Source organism: Anguilla rostrata, chromosome 5 (genome assembly GCF_018555375.3).
Source record: "Anguilla rostrata isolate EN2019 chromosome 5, ASM1855537v3, whole genome shotgun sequence".
NCBI lineage: Eukaryota > Metazoa > Chordata > Actinopteri > Anguilliformes > Anguillidae > Anguilla > Anguilla rostrata.
The window spans coordinates 48,100,090-48,122,301 of record NC_057937.1 but is presented as its reverse complement, the minus strand read 5'-3'; the positions used below and the strand labels follow the sequence as shown (position 1 = coordinate 48,122,301).

General features: G+C 38.2%; 1 protein-coding gene across 2 annotated transcripts in view; it reads left to right on the top strand.

Annotated features, from left to right (window-relative positions):
• LOC135255503 (cytosolic carboxypeptidase 4-like) overlaps positions 1–21,959 on the top strand; it is a 168,695-nt gene extending 146,736 nt beyond the window's left edge. For both annotated transcript variants that reach the window (XM_064336755.1, XM_064336754.1), the window contains one exon: positions 16,991–21,959. In XM_064336755.1, coding sequence (XP_064192825.1) covers positions 16,991–17,285 — 295 coding nt within the window. In that variant the 3' untranslated portion in view covers positions 17,286–21,959. The remainder of the gene's footprint in view (positions 1–16,990) is intronic.
• The last annotated feature ends 253 nt before the right edge of the window (positions 21,960–22,212 follow it).

The following is a 22,212-nucleotide window of genomic DNA, read 5'->3' as shown; positions in this document are numbered from 1 at the left end:
TTTGGGAAATAAAAAATATATAAAATATTTAAAACCCGTATGATGGGGTCCCTGGCATTGGCCTTTCCAATGTTGAGATGTGCTTGTAAGTGGGTCTTGGGCTGGGGCAATCATGGGTTTGTGTTTTTTTTTTGCCCCCTACCAACCACAAGGTAACTGACAGGATATGTTTCTAGGAGCATGATGAACCCCAAGCCCTTTTAATTGGTTTTAAGAACCTCAATTAAATCTCTTTTGTGGCCACGTGAGTTGTAACATGGCGACCTTACAGAACTTCTTGTTCCATTTGGATTCGTCCTCTCTCCTGTCTTCATCATTACTTCCCTTCAGGAGTGATGTAACCAGGAGACCAAACACAAGGGTTCTTCCCCCCTAAGGGCATTGCTTAATTTCAGCACTTTGTGGCAGGACATGTGACGCAGTCTGTAGGGTGACCGACTCTCAAGCCATACATAGTCCCCCAGCGTGGGAGTTGATTTGGTCCCTAATGTGGCACTCTCTCAGCTCTGTTGGTTGCCCTCTCTGCTCTCTATCTGTCTCAATGAGCAAAAAACGATAAAGGGTGGGCGGGTCTGCTTTTCATTTAGGTAAACAAAAGGCCTCACTTAGTTGAAAATTCTGTTTGACTGTGGAAGTAAAATGTATTCTGTGTAGTCAGCCATGCAAAAAGCATACACGGGTCAGCAGAAATTAGTAAATGTAGTATAATATGTTTCAAATATAAACTTTAATTACCTTTACTTTAAAACTTAATGTGGTGATTTAATTCCACAGTGAAACAATTTGTACAAAAAAGCTGCAGGTCTTTAAACAGAAAATAATGAGAACATCCAAGAAAAAAAAAATCTATTTAACTTAAATCATCCCTTTTTCGTAAAAAAAACTTTACTCATAATAATTCCAGGATGATGTGTCTTGCTGTAAATAAGTTGATGAGCTAGCTGATAGTTTATATTAATAATGTAAGCAATGTAATTAATTTGTTTTGTGATTTAGCCTCGTAACACACCTGGAATACACGTGATTTGAGGGGGTGAGGTGATTTTCAGTTCAAACCCAAAATTCTCGCTGGTCTGTCTTAAGTTTCAGTGACCAGGTGGTAACGCATCCAAATATCTCTGTGGCGTAAGTAATCATTTGGAGTATTTTCTACCAACCTGTCTGGTCAATAATATGCTGTATGTTATTTATCAATTTTGTAAAGTATATAAATATTTTCACCATACAATTTCAGTTGGCTTTCTTCTGAAGCCCTCCAGCACGGATCTAACAATTGGTTAACATAACGTAATAACATCATAGTAGTGTATAGAGAGCTACTGTATACAGATTTTTCAAACATTTACATTTAGAGTCTAGGATTTTACAGAAATACTCCTAAAGAAAGCTTAGTCCTTATATCCGTATCTAGCTACTTATAATGAGTAAGGCCTGAGTTGGACATACTTTAATGGTTTGCCAGAAAGAGTATTTATTTTTAAGTCATATTATTTCAGTTTTTCTTGGGATTTTTGTGAGGTGATTGAAAAATAAATCCGGTAAATTTTGAATAATACTCATCCACAGAAATGAGCTTAGGGTATTCATTGGATAATGTAAATATATAGACCAATCACCCACAGTGAAGCTTCTGCTTATTCTTCTCCCAGTTATCCTTGAATACATTACAAATCCCAGGAGGTTAGGTAGGAAATAAACCATATAATTATACAGTAAGTCCAATTCTATTCAGCTGTACTTATTGATTATACTTATGAAGTTATAAAACCTTCAAAATAAGCCATTTTTTATTCTTCAACAGTGATATATTCATGTAGACAAATTAATTTAACCCCATGCAGCAAATGTTCTTCCTTTTTTGGACTGTCATCATGTCATCAGCATTAATGGGCTTCCAGAAATGGAGGTCTATGAAAAGCATTTTGGCTAAGTTGGGGGAATTAGTTTAATAAACTGATAGATCTAAACTGCTGGTGTATGAAAGCGTTTGAAGCCCTTTAAAGTATACTTTCAGTGGTCTGTGGTTTGATAGGATAAAAATTCCCTGCATTCTGGTCAAGATTGTGGAAAACCCTACTATTGTGAGTAAGAGCATGGATTTTTGAGGAAAGCCTACTTTTCAGGCAAGGAACTTTCTCTTCACAGATGTGCCCATTACCTGAGTTCAAGTGATAGTCCTTGTCTGTGAATCTCCTGCACTCCTGCCTTTGTGTGAAGGTTAAAGGCCAAGCAGGCAGACAGCTGCAATGTCGCTCTTTCTCTGCCTGATAATGACTGGGAATTTATTACTGAGTTTCATTAAAGCTTGCAGCTGAAGGTCGATTATTTACGGTTATGGATTCCTCATAATTTCCTTTGCTGGATCGGTACATCTTCAGTGAAAGTCCTAGGATACGAAACTCTGAGGGGTTAATGTGGGTCACTTCTTGTTGTTTAAACACTGACTATTGCCATTATTGCTATGCTATTACTACTTGATCTGAGGCTACGAGCTGTATAATTTACTGTCCTTTTGTAATCTCTCTAGTATTCAGTATACATGGCCTAGCTTTTACATCATGGTTAATGTTTATATGCATGCATTGTTTTCAGTTGAATATGAAGTGGGTTGTTGGAAAGGTGGGCGCACACAAATAAAAATGAGTTTTTTTGGAGAATACTAAGTCTCATCTTAGAGGAATAACGGCTGAAATATAAAATATACTAATACATTATGTCAATGCTTAGGTTTAATGTAGATGCTGTAATTAGAAATGGACATTTTGCTTCAACAGTTTGATCTATTGTATTTACCTCATTCTAGGAATGAAGATTGTGTTATTTCAGAAATTGCCAGCTCCACGCTCTTTTCGAAAGGCCGTCATGCTTTTGTTGTTTTTTCTCTTTATTTTTTGGTTGTGGAAAACAGGAGCTCATTTCCATATATAGATGCCTTCTTCCTTTATTACAGTGGAGTGGTTATGTGTTCCTCTGACAGTCAACACAGTTGCTGTCAGATTGTCTCCAGCTCTAGTCTGCACATTGGTTGTTTTATATACAGGCCAACTCCACTATCTGTGTTACCCCCCCCACCATCCCTTCTCATTGATCCGACTTAATTTCATCATAAAATATATATTGATTTTGCATACTCTGTGTGTGTGTGTGTGTGTGTTGTGTCTGTGTGTGTGTGCGCGCATGCTCCTTTGCATGTGCGTCTAAAAAGTGATTTCGGTAAAATCAGCAGTTTCTACCATTTGTTAAGGTCAGCATTTGTGTTTCTCACTGACGTTTTTATATGTTGATGTTCTATTTAATTTTTATTGATCAGCTTTGTCCAAAGTCACAATGAAAAGCAGCATGATTTTTGTTTGTTAATGAAGTACAGGCCAAAACTCAAACTTTCACAGGCTGTGTTTTTTCTTCCTTATAGTGGGGTGAACATGAAGAAGTAGAGGTTATCCTACAGCTATGATGGGCTCTCGGATAACCAGCGTTATGCTGAAACACAGTGTACATTTTTTATTTTTTTTTACATTTTACATTTTTGTCATGACAAGCTAGATAACAGTATGGCAATAAATCACTCCACACTTATACTTGTTGATATTGTAGTTGGGACAGCAGTGTACTTCTAACACTGTGGGCCCTATTTTCAGAACATAAACAGCCCCTCGGTAATGCAAACACAGCTGTGTCAAGTGTAGATTGATATTTGGAAGAGACATTTACACAAGTAACACCCAAAGACATGTACAATATGGCACACAGTGATGGGACACACATTGTCAAAAACATTATGGAGCTGACTATATATATATATATATATATATATATATATATATATATATAGCGTGTGTGTGTGAGCGCACGCTTATGTATGTATGTACGTATGTATAGACACCCCTTGTCTTCGTCCCCTTTTGAAATGGAATGAATCATTGTTTCTGCTTAGAAATACTATGCAAGCCCCTCTGCAGTGCAATATTTATGAGTGTTAATTTATTTTAACAAAGCAGCCAGAACTCAAGAGACCTGCTCTACAAACTGAAGTTTTAATCACGTTCATTAGCTGTGCTTGTTTCTGAGGTGCTGCCTTGGTTCAGTCTTCAGACGGTGGAGGCTGAATGCTCGGGGAGTACACAGCCTTTTCTCTTCGACAGATTGACTAAGCTGAATACTGATGGATGCATTGTTGGCTTTATGTTCATACATTCAAATTTCAGACCAAGAACCGGTTTTCTCTTCGTTCTGCAATATCAATTTGGAGAGATATTCAGTATCTCCTGCACTGCAGGTCCACTCTTTGCTTTGCCACTCACTTGACAGCAATAGAGGTTTGATATTTGAAATTTGGTGAAAGTGGCTATACTAAGTGTGCGAATGATGATGCAAGGATAGACGAGCACTTGGTAGTGTGGGCAGTTGGCTGACCTGGGCGCGCGTTAACATTACAGTTTGCAGCTGAGGAAAGTATTAGGCTACCAGCAGCCCTACACAGTTTGAGTGAATAATTCAAAACATTACATGGTGTAGTAACTTAGCTGGCTGCCTGCCTTTAAAAAAAATATCAGCCGTTTTCTCTGTGTGTCTTGTTCAACAACAGCATCTTGAATATTTCATGTCTCTCCTTTGAAGGAAGTGAAATGGAATCAATCTTCAATGTATATTGGAAACGTGTTGAGTGGAGCTGATCGTAATACACTCCCAGGAAGTGCGGCGGCGGGTCCTTTACAAAGTGTCTGTAATGGTTTCTGAGAGCACACGCTGTAAACAAGACTGGAATGTGCTGTGCAGCGATGCTGGTCTCCCAAAGGGCGTCTGATTAAAACGCCGTCCCCTGCCGTCACAGTGACATGCTCACGCCCAATCTGACACGCTGCTCACAGCTTGCTCTTTTTAATCTACAAATTAGATTATTTGTGGGACTTTAATATATACTGCCTTTATATAGACTATTTAGCAAGGTAAGCCGCTTAGTCACGGAAGTAAATTCACCATACTTTAACCTGGAAATCTACATACTCCAATTTTCAAATGGTGTTCGGTAGTAAATATGCAGCGGTGTTGTAACTTCTGTTATGCTACCATTCTGTCATCCATTATATTTCTTTCCAGCGATTTCATGTTTATGGAAAGTGTGAATACCTTACAAGAGTCATGTTGAATGACATTTAATTCATCACACTGCAAGAGTGCTGAATTAATCATGTGAATAGGATTAAGCTAATTAGTTTAAGATAGATTGGTATTGAGGTTAGCTTAAAGTCTATGAAATTGCAGACCGTGTGCTAAATCGTGAATAACACCTTAGGACATAATATTGTAATTGACTGACAGAGACCAACATATTTATGCTCTGACTATTTTTCATGGAAGTCAGATATTAGTTAATTCACACATCTTTAAGCATTTTAATGGCAGAAACATTTATTGATGTGATAATATTTTTTCCATTATTCTAATTGAGATTTTTTATTGGCAGCTAATAACCTATTTTAAAACCATTTATGATGAGGAGTGGGTATGTCAGAATAATCAACAAATTTATAATCATCCCAGATGACTTAAGTGAGATAGCTTGGTTTAATTTTAGCTCCAGCCTTAATTATCTTTCACTCTGCTGGGTCCAAGGTTTTGGACAGATTTGTAATAGATGGGAGAAGATTTAATGTACATTAGCTGCTAAATCAAGTCCCGCTACTGAAAAATTGCCCCTTTTCACTTCATTACATACATTCATTGATTTAGGACCTTTTCAGCATTACACAACTTACTACATTACATGTATCATTTATCACTGGATATACTGACAATGCGTTATTCCGGTACAGAGTGTCCTAGTTGACTAGACTTCGTTACGTTCCTACCACTGTGCCACCTCTCTCATACTGTTCTTCACTTGCTTTGTATGGGCATTTCAGTCAACATTTTTAACTCTGAGTTACACCTAAACACACCTAACTTTTCCCAAAGCAAATGCATTTGTTTTTTCCTTTCATTTTAGTGATTTTTAGACACTGCATTTAATCAAAATTAAGAACCGATATTGATTGCATTTTTTAACATTGGCAGTGCTTCATATTGAGCCTAATCTAGCTGAATGTGTTTTTACTTCACTCTACACCGTGATCATGGGCATATCACATAGTCTTTCCCATTTATGGAAAAAAGCTTATACGGCATATTTAACTATTTGGAGCAGTAGAAGCATTTTTTTTATCTAAATCTCTTTTCAAATAAAAACCTTTTTCAAGGACAAGTGTATGACGTCTTGCTATTTTTTACATTTTTGTGCAGTAGAAGGACATCCTTCCTTCTTTTGTTGACTAGTTTACAAAGTTTAAGAAAGTAAAAAAAAAACAGCATTGTTTCAGTCAATGATCTGGATCATAACAGTGCACAACATTATTTGACAATCATGCAGTCAGTAACTGGAATTGTTTGTGTTTTGTCTGTTGCTTCATTTGTTTTCAGTCGACTTTGGGTTGTTGTCCTCTTTGAACATGAACCTTCACCCTAAATGCAGATTGCTTGTGGAATGAACCTGGTTCTCCTTGTGGATTTGCCAGTTTTTGGCTCGGTTTGCCTATCCTCTTGCTCTTGATGGCAACAAGCTTCCCAGTCCCTTCTGCTGAAAAACACGCCTGAATGATGTTCCCACCACGATGCTTGACACTAGGAATGGAATTACCTGGGTGACTGGCTATTTGGTTTTTACCAAACAAAGCATTTTGCTTTCAAGCCAAAGGGAGCAGTCAACTAACCATTCCATCTAGCCATTCTCCAAAACAGACTTAATCTGCGAAGTGTTTAATAGATTGTTGATCTCTGGACAGTTTATTTCATTTCAGCTAATAAGCTGTGCAGCTCTCTCAGTGTGCCAGCTGAACTCTTGGTCACCTTTCTGACAGTTGGCCTTCTTTTTTGGTTGATCAGTTAGGTAGGATGACCTGATCTTGGTAGCATCTGGGTTTTGCCATATTCTTGTTCTGTGGATGTAACAGTAATGGAAGTGCTAACAATGCCAATCTTTTTCTAACCTTATTTTTGCCATCTAACAACTTCCTCTTGCAGTCCCACGGGCAGGTCTTTGGTCTTAATGACTGTATGACTGATCAGACCTGTTTCCATTGTGCGGCCCCACAAATCAGTGATATTTATTCTGCAATCATGCAGTTTAACACAGGCGGATATCAAATCACACATTTAGTGTGATTTCCAGGAAGTTGTGCATTATTGGTCATTAATACAAAGGGGTTGACTACCTATCAATTAATTCAATTTCAGATTTTTATTTCTAATATATGTCTGAGGACATAAATACTTTATTCCATTTTGTGTATGAAGTATTTTTTCTTCTTCTAACCTGTAGGAATTTTTGAAAGGGAAAAATGTCCATGTAGATAGACGTGCCAAAGTCAAGTTTAAATCTTTTTCCAAAGATGTTAACATCCAGGCTGCTAACAGTTATTATCTGATGTGCTGAGTGAAATTGTTATACCCTTTGCAGAACTATTATCAAGGTCATGTGGGTCTGTATGTGTCAAATGAGTTCCTTCCCTCTGTGGCCATTGTATGTACAGTAATGGAATTTATATTACCTCTGTAGATTGGAGCGCTTGATTATGCTGGGGTTCACTGAAGGTGCAACATAGTAATCTTTAAGTTTATGCATGTATGGATAATTAAAATACTGTAAAGGTTGATTACTGTTCATTGTAAACAGTATACGGATGGCTTCTACTGTTTTGTATATTGTAAACATTCATATTCCTTTCGGGTCAACAGAACACTTATTTTTATACCTAATTGTATGATTTTTAATCATTGAATAAATAATGCTTTCCATTTTGTAATAATAGCTGTTGCACTCCAGGGCCTGGATTCAGATCATAATATAATCTCCATGGTTTAGCAAGGAAATTATATTGTAATTATTTGATTTATGAGTTTGTGGAAAATTGGATACAGAACAATTTTAGAAAGATTCAAGTTTCTGCAATTTCTTTCAAACTAAAGCATGGGTGTATAGAAGTCACTTGTGGGATATTTCTGGGATTTTTATGAATTTGATTTGGTAATCCTGCCTGCAAACAATTTTGAGTAACCATAATCATGTTATATGTCCGTCTACAAAACAGAATGGATATGTGTTCCAGTCCTCAAACAGGCAGACTAGACTAGATTACGGGCCTTTTTGACACTGCTCTGTCAGTAAAGCCCCTTCTTGACTCCCATTCAGAGAGACAGCAGTCAATAGACATTTTGACATTAATATTCATGAGCTGCCGGTGATGCCGCTGGTCCATACCAATATCCGAGTGTTTTGATAAACACGTTCAGCGGAGCTAGGTTCCGTCGCTAGCTTGCTACTCTGAAGAGAAAAAAAGGGTAAGCACCAAAACTTGGAACCTGTTTTTGTGTTATTGGTTTCTCTCTGAGAAACGAGACCAACCCAGATGCAACAAAAAAAAAAACTTTTCTGTCCATGCAAAGAGAAGCCTGGATTGAAGGATGGATGGCAGCAGTGTGTTGGATTTGTGCGAGCGTATGGTGTAGTTGTTTTGCGACAGATTTAAGGGTCTCAAAAAACCCACCAACACCACAAAAAAACAAAAAAAAAAAGTTGTATTATGGCAGATGCAACCATGCCCCAGCAATAATGATAATTACCATTCCATTACCAGGAAGAATAGAACACTGGCACAAGCATTGTGCTGCTCTGCGCTACTGAACTGAACACAGCTGTGTTTACACTTAAAAAAAACTTCCTCCATCCTCTAAAACGAGCACATTACTTTAATACAGTTAAGTATCTTGACTAGTTTTTCCAGTATGGATGATGTCATTTCCGTTTAGAACCAGACCACAACATGAGTTTCTCAAACAGGCATATTTGAGCAAGTTTGGTGAATGTGAATGCTGCGCATTGTTTGATACTTGTGTTCTTATGTGACACTTTGGAGTGTGGGGTGTTTATGTCTGAGTCTGAGTCTGTTTCCAGCTGTCTGTATCAGCAGTTTTCAAAAGTTAATTTAGCACTCTGTAAAGCTTTTTCAGAAAGACTATTGCATATACAGTAGTAGCGGATCTGACAGCAATGAAAAAGCAATTTCAACAGACTTAAATAGCATATTTTGTGAATGACAGTAAGATTGCCCACTGTGAATAAAATTCTGCATTTGTTTTGTACTTCACTGGAGTAACTGTAGCACTAATGATCTGTCTGGGACTTATTTTCTTGATATATTTCCAAGAAGCAAGATCTTTTCACTGACATATTACATAGCAATCCCCCCTTTCCGTTTGCATTTAATGCATCTTTTGAAACCATGGCATTTAAATGTATGCTGAAATAAATATTTAATATTATCTTCGATTGGTTTGCTTTGTCAGACATAATTACAAAGTGAATGTTTTTTTTTTATTTTTACTTTATTGAACATTACTGGAATTTTACCATTATTTGTAAACATTATAAACTGTTATTAGCTAAACATATATTAATGTAATTAGCAATAACATGTTTTGAAAACATACTTGTTATCTTCAAAATGGGGGAATTATAAAATATTGTGATGGTGTATAATTCAAACATTTATTTATTAATTTATTATGAAGTAATAAATAATAAAAAATAATGTTGTATAGTAGTTCCAACTGAGATTTCAGATCATATTGGAACAGAAATGGAACGGACACATGCTGCACAGAATTGGAACGAAAGACCATGAAACATTCCTTTCATTTTGTGAATATCTATTATTTCAATGCTGTAACACTGGAGTTCAAGCCAGTGTATCGGTATTGCTACTGGCATTTGAAACCAGACAGCTCTGCTTGCATGTGATCACATGGAATTGGTGAATATTTCCATACTATTTGTTTTTACGGTACTGTTAAAGTCCAAGTCCAATAAACCAGACCATGTAAAAGTCTTAGTCATAAAGATTTTTTATATGAAGTCTACTCATATAAAACATGATTTAATTTTAAACATCATCTATTAGACATGTTATACACATGCAACATTTTATTGTTTTTATTTTGTTTTTGCTGATTTTATTTCACCAATAAGCAACACTTCTACAGTTACTGCATTTATATGCCTTTAATTTTCGGAAACTTAAGACATTAAATATTTAAATACCGCTGAGGTTTGGTATTGCCAAAAACAATGTTTAGACAATAACATGAAAGTAACATCTACATATCTGGGTCAGGACAGCTGTATGATCTGTAGTATAAATTACTGTACATTTCTTCAAGCCAGTGAATTTTTTTTCCCCCCACAAATAAACTGTAGGCTATATCTGTGTTGTCTGGGTTTTGTTACAACATATTGCAACAAATTTTGTTAAACTTGAATTTGGACTTCAAATACTTAAAACTGCTACACAACACACCATTGAATGTTCTGTATATTTGTACATGAATGCAGATGTAATGCATTGGCAGGAATTCAGTTTAAACTCAAATCCACTGCAATATGCACTGGAAAGCATCAATCCCCAAACATTGCTCAAAGTGATTAAATGGTCACATGGCAACTTTCGGGGTGAGTTTCCTGTAAATTATACGGCCTGACCACTACCACTTGCTGAAAAACTATTTTGTATTGAGAGGAACTTCTTGGTTAAATTCAGTTTTTCCTTCAGTTGATTCGCTTGGGTCAAATGTAATGACCAGGCGACTGTTTGGTTCCTCTACATGCAATTCTGGCCGAAGTCTAGTCCCGCTTCTGCGTGCCATTTCATTTTCCAGTGACCAATTCACGGCCCTGCTCCCTCTTGATGTGGCCTTGTCAGCTAGCAGAAGGGAACCAAGAAAGCCTTCCTATGCCCCACTCACAGATCATTTTCTCCTTTTCAGATACACAGCAGGCACTTTCAGTGATCAAGCCACTCCTGAATCTGAAGTGCGTCTGCGTGTAAGAAAGTGGCTTTATTCCAGGAATACTAATTGCAAAGAAAGCAATCAAAATGGAAAATGGCATGTTCCGGCTGGATGTCTCAATATCTATGCTTGAACTGAATTTTTAGTCGCTGATTAAATGCAACGACACGTTGTAATCTACAGTTCGTTTGAGGCCCATGGATGAGAGTGAACTTTTAATGCGTCCACTGTTAAACTGCCCAAGGATAATGGAATTTCTAGCTTTTCCACAGGGGAAAAGTCGAATGGAAAACTACATTAAGGCATTCAGTAACTGTCTGTAACCAGGCTCGATGTAAGTTATGTCAGGCTAATTGAATCAGTACACGCATAGCAGTATTTTTAGCCAACCATAGAAAGTCCAGATATTTAATCCCATACACACACACACACACACACACACACACACACACACACACAGTGTGCTCTAAACTGCTTGGGACAAATACATTTTTTCTTGATTTTGCTCTATACTTCGTAATTTTAGATTTGTAATCAAACAATTCATGTGTGATTATACACATTTTTAGAAATACAGGTTTCTCATCGAAGAAATCAGCACTTTTTATACATAAATACTTGAATAAAAAGTGAATACATGAATAAAAAATGCTGTAATTATTACATGGTATAACCATGCATAAAAATACCTTTACATAGAAGCGGAGAATGTGCACTTGCAAATTATTTGATTACAAATCTGAAATTGCAGAGCCAAATCAAGAAAAACATGTCTTTGTCCCAAACCTTATAGACCTCACTATACTGTACATATTTCTTTCCCCATAATCATTGGATAGTGGCATTCTTTTCCTAAACAAAGAAGTTTGAAGTTGGAATCCAGCTCTCTTTCTAACATTCAAAAATAAAATGAAAATAAATATTTAGTTTTTCAGAGGATGTCATGCTCTCTCTCTGCTCAAAGCGGATGTATGTTTTGCGGATGGGAGGGAAAATGCATTGACATGCCGGGGTGAACGAGAATGCTGTCAGTGTTTAACCGCAAATTTTTGTCTGACTGCCCAGATTCCTGCCCGCGGCCCCATTCCTCCCATTATATTCCACTCAGTGTCAATTGATAAACTGGCAGCATCTCTCTTGATTGTGTACTCACTGAAGTATTGCTGGGGACCATTATGCCATTATGTCCTAGCAAATGTTAGCCCTGTAAAAGGGGGACATGCAGCAGCCCCTGCTCCATCTCTTAGACAAACACAAGCATGCCCCCCCCCCCCCCCCAACATCCCTCCCTCCCTCCACCCCCAACGGTTCTCATCAAGCACCGTGACATGCGTGTCATTTGCACATTCAATATTCCTGTGACACTTGATTTAAGTATGAAGGTGTAATGAGTAACTGTCAGAGAGATGTATGGCGTCCTTTTGGCGGAGTAGCACAAACAAATGAGGGCCGGACTGGTATTTCTGTGATCACTTAATTAGAGCTCAGGCTGGAAAAGAAGGTGAATAGTAATCTGTTTCATCATGAGTCATCTCTCCACCAGTTATTGCAGCTCTGCCCTTTGGTCTGTGTGGGCTTTGACGATTCTGTTCACCTCCTTTTGGATAGCTCACTTTTTTTTTGCTACATTTACCCCCCCCCCCCCCCGCTTTCTATTTTCATGGCATGTTTAGATATGTGAATTCTATATTTTATTATCAAATGTGTGCAAATATAGTATTGTTCATTTTGAGTTTGAAGCATAATGGTCAAATAGGATATTGTTTAATTTACTTGTTTAAGCCTACATTGTTGGAGAAAATAAAAAGATACCTAGTTTAGAGCTCTGTGAATAAGTCATTTCTTTTACTGTGTTTTGCTGTGTGTGTGGCACAGTGACAGCTTGTCTTTATTGCTATTGTTGTCTAGTACTATCTCTACCCTTTTGGCGATAAATTAGACACCAAATAGCATTTTATCAGTTGTAAATCACTGTCTGGTTTTGTGTGCTTATTTTGGTGTTATTAAGGGCATTGTTGTCACCTTGGATAAAAACATGGAGCACACTCACTGCAGATCAAAGTATTAGGTCTTAAACTTGACAGCAAAAAGTTGTTTACAACTGAATTTTACAAAATGCACCTTGTGATATCCTTGACTGCTTGTGTTTTTATTTATTTATTTATTTATTTATTTATTTATTTATTTTACACTTAACTTTAGCTTACGCTATTTAAACAGGTAGGTAAGCAGATAGTTAGCCTTTGAAAAGGTTGGCAGGTGCCCAGTTCCTAAACAGATTGTCCAGTTTCAAAGGGGTTTAATGCAGTGCTCAGACATGTCTTCCATCATTTGTGTAATATATCAATTTTCCTTATATTTCAAATGAGAAACTAATAGACCCATCCTCATTTTGGCTCCCAGGTAGCTCAGTTGGTAAGTGGGCTTTCTGCAGGTTGGCTGCTATTATCACAGTTTGAAGCCTGGGCCTTGTCATTAGCCCACTATGACTGGGCATGCACAGCGGTGGAACAAAATTGTGCTTTTAAAAAATTGTGTCTTGCTAGTGGTAGGGTGGATTTAGTGGTTTTAATCCGGAGCAGATATGGGTCATGAACATACATTTATGTAATATTTATTTGATGATGTCATAGTCAGTGTAACCATTCTTTCAAACCTGAAGAGAAGAGCAAAATAAAAGTATCAATAATCTGATGTCAAGGCAGGACTTCTTCAGGAAGGAGCAATTGGCACATAGAGCTGAAGTTCTGAGGGAGTACCACTCAAACCCACTGTCCAGGGCACTTTGTATAGTTGAGTCCATCTTCAATCAAAGGTATCATTGCCCCACACGGATCTCGTCTGTCACTGGTTAGTTCTCTTCTTCGCCTTTTAGCCGCCAAGCCTTCATTAGCCATTCAGTTAGGGGGCATCTTTTGGTGTGGCTGTGGCAGTCGCCGGATTGCTGGTGCTACTGTGGCACATCTTGGGCAGCCTGGCAAAGCGGATATTGTGACGAACTGGGTTGCTAATTTCACCAAATGTTCCTGGCAGTGTCGGCACAGGCAAACCTCCTGTAGAGGTTTTACCATCACTGCAAGTCTGGTTTGTTCTCTTGCTGAGGCTCTCCTCGCCAAAGCCAGTTTGTCTAAAGACCATTTGTCCTTAATACTGATACTGTTGGGCAGGGTTCCTTGGGTTGTCATCAGTTAACGTACGTGCTATCAGTTATCATGAGTGACAGACACCTTTCCTGTAGTACTGTGTGGTAAAAGAGATGAGTTGTATAGTGCTGAAACAATAACTAATGGAATGTCAATTAAAAAAAAATAATAATACTAGTAAAAATATGAGAAATGTAAAGGGGAAACAAATTTTAATTAAATAGTTTTGTGCTTTTTATGTACTAACTTATAAAAAAGTATAAAAAAGTAAAATGGTTTGCACTCAAAACAATTAGATTTTCCCAGCTTTTATAGTTCACCTTATATTGTTTTTTGTTTTGCAAATGTAGAGTAAAATTTTTCCTTGTAGATTCTAAAATGTGCTTCACAATGTTGCTGTAAATTAGTATGCAGTTGAATGTGTTGCTGTATTGAGATTCATGTCAATAAGCATTTTCAATATAACCCAATTAGAGAGATAAAGAGGAATGTTACAGAACGGGATAAGCAAACAAACATGTATGCTTGTACACAGTAAGAGGTAAATGAAAGAACGTAATAAACAAGTGTACACACATACACACATGCTTTTTAGAGGGATACGGCAATCAAGTTGGCTGTCACATTCACATCCTCCCATGGATCCCGTTTTTTTTTTTTTTTTTAAATCTGATTAGAGCGGCAGGGCCTCGTGCTGACTGTCAATCAGTAGGCTGCATTCTGAAGGGCGCCGAATCCTTCACAGGTCTGGATGGAAGGATCTGCATGCACAGGGAACAGCTCTTTCACCATTCATGTGTCTCTCAGATGACCTTGATTTACCCCTGCCCGTGCTTCCAGTCATTCTCATGCACTTCTTCTAAACCCATTTTCTTTTGCTTGTCACCAGAGAGAGAGTATTTCTGAATGAGATACATTAAGTCAAACACTGTGATGTAACATGATGGAATATTTGATTTCTTGTTTGCTTAAAATATCCAAATTAAGCCCTGTTCGGACTTTACAAAGCATCTCATTTTAAGAACGAACAAAACATGGCTTGCTTCACATCTTTGAACAAAACTAACAAAATAATAAATAATGTGTCAATGAGTAAAAGATATTTAGGCTGGCAGAGATAACAGAAATCATCCAGACCTAATTATATTATAAAACACATGCAATCCAAGTAAATATTAAGAGTTATCAATCTTCATATTGTACAGCATATGAATAGTTTCATGTGTGGACCTCTATGCATATTTAACAACTTATGTACAGAATTACTGTAATTTCCTTTTGTATTAAGCAGTTAAGTTTCCATTCCATACATCAAAGGTGTTTGTGTAGAATCTACCCCCCCCCCATTTCTAAGTGTTAGCTGCATACATCAAGACCTGCAAGGTTTAGTTCCTATTTATTAAATAGAAACATGTAGGTGTCGTCTCACAATGTGGGTTTTTACAGATTGGCGGACTCTGTACTTGTTGCTATTGGGTAGCCTGACACAGTTGTGGCTTTTGGCTTTGGGCCAGCTCCACTGAGGAGCGTGGGGGTGATTTGGATCACTGCATTAGACACAATCCCTTCCCACACATCCCATCTCCCACTTCCCTCCCTCTCCTCCAAGCCAGGGAGAGCAGCTACATGCAACAAATTCTCATTTAATTGCTCCTTCAAGGAGACCTCAAAGGTAAACTGACTGTGGCGAGCTCAGAAAGCAGTGATGGCTTCAGTAGTAACTACTGCCTTTGAAGACTTCCATTACCGCCTGGCGTAGAAATCAGAGAATGAGGGAAACCCTGACCTGAGCAGTGGGAACTCTACCTGCGGTGTGTTCCCCTCCCTTTCATTCAGAAAGGTATCAGTTGAGGATAGAGAATACAACTGCTACCTATTATAAGTAACATCTTGCTCTTTGTATTAATACCAGAGACCAGTAATATGCAAGGTTGGAAATTTCACTTGTCCACTCAAATGGACCTGTGGACTCGTCCGATACCTTGCAGTCATGTTCATTCATGTGAAATATATCGGTACATTTCTTTTTTTGGTAAAAACACCATTTTAAAACAGACCAGATATTATTTTGTTGAAAAATATCATTTGCACATCAGTGTACTCTAAACAGCTGTTTATTTTTCTGGGTTTTATTTTTGCAGAAGGTAATTTAAGGACCTGGCCATCCTGAACTTCCCTGTTGTGGAAAAAAGTATGAGGAAGTACTGCCTCTCTCTCTCTCTGTCTCTCACTGCAGCATGGACAAGGAAAACGTGGTTATGTAACCACTTAAAAAAGGAGGACCAGCCTCCTGGCTACAGCCTGGAAGTCTCAAAAGATGCACGGTCGTAGGTGAAGCAGAAATAATGTTATCATACTGAGCCACAGAGAAAAAAAAATCACCAATCCAAATGGTCTTGTACTGATGCTTTGCACTTTCCAATTGTGTGGAAACTCACCTGGAAACCCAGTTACATCATATCAAGCAGGCAATGCATCCGGGTAATAATACTCATGAAACTGACAGTCACTGCATACTGTATGAGTATCAGAAAGAATACTTGGTTTATGGTGTCTTAAATCCAGGTAGATGGTTGTGACCACCAGAGCACAGCATGGCAGCTGGATCTCACATTGACCTGTCTGAAATGGTCAAGAGGTCCTGCAGTGAACTTTTGCACAATGATGAGTTTACACTGATAACCCGAAGCTATAAGTTCCAAATCTTGTGGGACACTGACTACAAATGCTTGGATAGACACTTTTCTGTACCTGAGCATTGCAGCAGTAAGTATCCAGTGTTTAAAGTGGGTGAGGAGTAGGTCCATTCCTGCAAGTTGTTACTGACAAGCAGAGAAAATATATTATGTCAAGCTGGGACGATATCCACTAAATAATCATGCGTACCACAGACGTTTCAACCCCTTAAATCATTTTTGGCCTCTGGAATCATATTATCGAATGGCTGACTGCCTGATTTTCCTCTACAGCTCTTTTGAGGATGACGAGCCACCTTGCCAGGAGGAGATTGAGTACCTAAGCGACAGCTGTCCAGGGTTTGACAGTGACGAGCTGAACTCTGAGCTTAATGGCAACCTGTGCAGCTCCGAAGAGGAGGGAGGTGAGGAGGAGGCGCGGGGAGGGCCCAAGAATGGCCTCCTGCACCCAGACAGGAAGCCACGTCTCATTCCTCAATTTATGCACGAGGCCTCTCCAGAGACGCCAAATATCAATAGCGGCATGCGTAGCACCATTGACATTGTCAACGGGGAGTACTTCACTTAATGGATGACGCCACAACATTCAGGTTCTCTGAGGCTTCTCAACTTAGAATGTAAAGTCTGCTACATGCGTCATCTGTGATAAACTGTTGAGCCTTTTGAAAAATTTTCTGAAACCCCAGATGAAGAATAGTTGTGGATGTTCATATAACTCCACAAAGGGAAGTAACTCCTGTAACTCCTTTAGCAGTACTGCCATACCTTACCACGCACAAAACAAGGTGAGAGGGAAACAGAAGCCTGACCATTTAGAGGTGGTGTCAGACATAAGAAGTAGATGCTGTATGGCGTCATTTCCGCTTTCCAAAGGCTAATGAATACAAAACCTTCTTGAATTTTGATACTGATAGCTGGACAAAATGTTTTCTTGACATTGTGACTGATACCTGTGTCTCACAAGGCCAACATATGCAAAGCTGTTGTACTACCCAAATAGTGTCCTCCAGTCAGTAACAAAATATGTTCATACATTTATACTTGTGTAAATATTTGTTATGCAACTATGCTCTTGAAAGCTCTATGCTTTCTCAAACATCAAAATTATAATCTTAAAGATATTATGAATTGTAGGCTGGGATTTGTTTATGATTTTAATACTGCTGCAATGGCTGGAAAATACCTAAACATTTTTACCAGATGTAATTATGATGCATCTTGATTAATGCACAATATCAGCTTTCAGTAGTGGGATTTATGCTAGTAATGCCTGGTATGGCATTTTTTTACAGTATGTTTCAACCAAAGAAAGTGGTGCATGTAGAACTAAACATCCTGTACATAAAATTAATGCAAATTCATATTACGTACATTATCAAATAATGTATTTTGATAACAGCCATATTCTTGTCTGTATGTATGACAGTGACCTGGGTCAAATATGAATTTGTTTTGGATTCAAATATTTTTCTAAGCATTACTGATCTTGTCTAATGTATTGGAACCAATGAAATACTCTTAAAAAGTGCAAACCCCGCCTTCTGGTCACATTGGCTCTGTCATTTACACCAGGCAAGATCAACAGAGCGCAGTAAAGTATTTGAATCCAAAACAAATACGTATTTGACCCAGGTCTGATGACAGTTAAAGTTTAGTTTAATTATTCTTTGTGTATGTGTGACTATTAATTATTTGTATTATTATTTGTATCATTTTATGTGTCTTTTGTCACATGACTCTTAACTCCTGAAGGCAGATAAGACGCTTCTTATTTACATCTTAATGTAATATTTATGAATTACTTTCATAAAGAGACTTCTACCTACAGACATTGATGGAAATAAACTGACCCAGCATCAAACACATTTTAAATAGGGAATATGCTAAAATATATTTATCCCAAGTGCTGTGCTGAAAACATGAAAAGATCAAAAATCTAAACGCCCTTCTTTAAAATTCCTATAAAGATTTGTGGGTGTGCGCGTCTGTGTGAATGCATGTTTGTGTGTGCGTGAGTCTGTGTGTCTGTGAGATTTGTGTAGGATGAAAAAATAATGCTGTCCCTGAAAAAAGATGGGCGATAAGAAAAAGAGAAAAGAGCTACTATCTGCTGATGTGCACTCCTTGCGACGATGGATGAGTCAATGATCAGTTAATGGGTTTCAAATATGAAGTCATTTATGATTCCAATGATGCCTTAAGTAATGGATGGAAAGAGAGATACTTTTTCATCACTCAGATCTTACCGTCTGTTACATGTTATAAGCATGTGGTAAATTAAGAAAAAATGTACTCTAATAAATTTACATAAAATATTACTTTTTTTTTGTCACCTAAACAAATCTTACTGAGAAAGACTGTTTTAATGAAGAGCACACAGAAATATCTACAGGCAAAATGCAGCAAGCTGTTGTAGCATACTCTAGGTCTCCTCTCTTTGTATTCATGGGATGATTCAATGCTGTGATGTTTCCTCTGTCTTGAATTCCCTCAAGCGAGACAATGCAAACACTGAGCTCTGGAAAAAAATGGTGATTTGTGACAGCCAGTCGCAAGAACATATAGTAAACTACGGCAAACTCATCCCAGTTTCTGCCACATCGCATCAGGGTGCTTCAATCAAGATGTGTTCTGCCTCTGCTAGACATGGAAGAAATGCAAACAGTGACCCCTGGAACAACCGTAAGAGCTGCTATAGATGTTCTAGGGTAAGCTGAAGGATTCATCTTTTTGCTTCATCTTACCCTGGTTCGTAACATGCGCTGCGAGGTCTTAACGCATTATGTGGGCCTTTTTCAGCGAAAGAAGATGTTTTGTTGCACAAGCTGTCAGGTTCTTTTGGGAATACACCGCTGAGTGTTTTGGAGGTCTGTAGTGCAACGCTAATCTTATCACAGCAGTCCACCTTTCAGAGGGGACAGATTGGTAGGCAACCTGTTGACCTTCAGGGCATGGGAGGTCAGTGTAACGAAGACCACTACTAGCAAATGGCGTCCTGTGCTCTCTCTCTCGGCTCTGTGTGGTGCTTAGCTTTGCTACAACAGAACCCTCTTTTCCCTTTCCTCTCAGCTTCTGAAGCTGTAGATTTGTATTTTTGCAAGGATCCTGTGGTCTAACCAGGAGCTTGCCAATGTATAGCCACCATTGAAAAGATGGCACACTATTCTTGCTTCAAAGAAAGAAGTGCAGAGGATATGGTTGTGTGTGTGTGTGTATATGTGTGTGTTTGTGTGCACACGTGTGTCTATGTGTGTGCGCATGGCAGGACCAGTATCCCCTTACACTCTCTATGACTGATTAATTATTGATTTCAAATTGGTGGTTTTGAAACTGTCGGCTGATTTATGACACATTCTTCATCCCTCTCAATTGCCTGTCGCTATAAGCTAGGATGGCATTCAGCCCAACAGAGGCAGAGTTTTTCTTATGGTGCCAAATGACCAACTGTTGACCCCACATCTGGCCTTGCCTTTTTGTTGGAAACAAGATACCCATTGAGTTCCCCTCAGCCAAGGGTCAATATTGCACTGTCCTTTATGATCAATGACTGTGAAGTCTCAGTTACAACTGTTCCAGGATCATGAGACGCGTTACTTTTACAGAATTTCCTGGCAGCTTTTTATTTATTTTTTATTATTTCGGGGTTGAGGAGAGGCAGCTCCCTCTAGACCCTGTGACACCAGTTTAGTTGTGTGCAGAGAAGCATTGCATCACCTCGTTTTTAAACAGGCAGGGTAAGGACAGCCATGACTCAAAGGTGAACATGGTTATTCAAGCGTCGGATGAAAAAAAGGCTTGCAGTCTAGGGGGAATGTATAATGTCAAAGTGAGGACAAAAGAACCAATTTACAGGGAGATGGTTCACACATACGTGAGTTCATTAGTGAGCCCCCACAACTTATGATTTCTGTCATACCAAATATGCTCTTATTCTTTTAAATTCCTAATCACCTTTCAAAGTTTGTCATCGAGTAATTCTCTTTCAACTGCAGAATATTCAGCACAAAGCTGAAACCTTGCTCTCGTTTGTATTCCATTAATGTGTGGTATCTCCTTTTGATCAATATGGATTTAACAACTTTTAAAGACTAGGCTCTGACCTACAGTAGGTACTTTTTCATGCAAGACATAGCCAGCGTCTGGCTGGCCTGTTATAATCTCGTTCCCCTTAACAGACAGATTGTCTAATTAGAGGCTGCCAGGGTGAGGCCCTGAGCATATCAAGGTAAGAGAGGCTTCATTGAAATGCTGTGAACAAGAGGCAGTGTGCACACATGACTGCATTTCCTAATGTGTGCTTCACTCTAGTCCGTTTGCCTCTCTCCTCTGTAAAACCGAATCAGTCCGGCATTACGACCAAGGCCAGCCACCCTCCCATCTGCAGGAAACCTTCAACACTGATTAGCGCTATCCTTTTTACTAATTGGCCAATAAGTGTATGGTATTATCAAGATCATTAACTTTTTACCCACATTTCACACAATGGTGCACAAGGTCCTGAGTGCATAATCAGAGGGTTTCGCTTGCACTGAGGTTGAAATGTGGATTAGCTGAATGAGTTTGACCATTTTGACAAGTTTCACATGATGCCGAACCTCCATTCTATCCCTATGTGGGTGACTGAATTTCCTTTCATTCTATCTATTATTGACACTGTCGTATCAGTTTAGCCACAGGTGCTTAACAAAGTAAGCTGTAAACTTATTGTTTGTCACTTCGTGTTTGATGCTGGACCATGTTGACATAATGTCGCCCGTTGTCTTGATCACAAAGTTAGAAAATGGAGAAGTGTCTTCACAGTTGGTTGCTCAGATTCTAGCTTGTCACTGATGGGGTTATTCCAGTCCCAGAAATACCACTGATGTCAGAGAAGAGTTTTTAAACAGGGCATATTGGTTTCTTTGTGGCTTCTTTAATTGGGTATCTCCAGATTTAATATTCGATAGGGTGGGCCACCTTCTCTGTGCCCAATTGCCTCACTGGCTAAGAGTGAGATATAGTGCTTTTGCAACAGTCAGAAATCTCAGAAGCGTATCATGGTTAATCACAAACAGTCAATTAATCTTTTTTTTTTTTTAATCCAAACCCCGTATACTTTATTTTCCATTTTACTGTCTTAAATCATTTGGATGGATGAACATTTCTCCTAGCAGAAACTGCTGCACAAATAAAGTAATTGGTTTATTTTCATGCTGTATGTAAATAGTTTGGCTTCTCGTAATAAATTGTCATTTTTGCTGGATCACTTGTAATGCATTTATGATGAAATAGATTAGCTTGGTCACAATTTTTACATACTTGGAATTATGTTGACATACATCAGAAACATGTAAATCTTCAATAATACCTTAATTACATGATGTATCCCCCATTAACATTTCTGATAATTGGATGAAAAAATAGTGGATGTAAAAAAAAAAACAATGTTCTTGTGGTTTTAAAATATTGCATTCCTTGTATTAAAGTAGACTTTGTATTAATACAATTGCTAACAA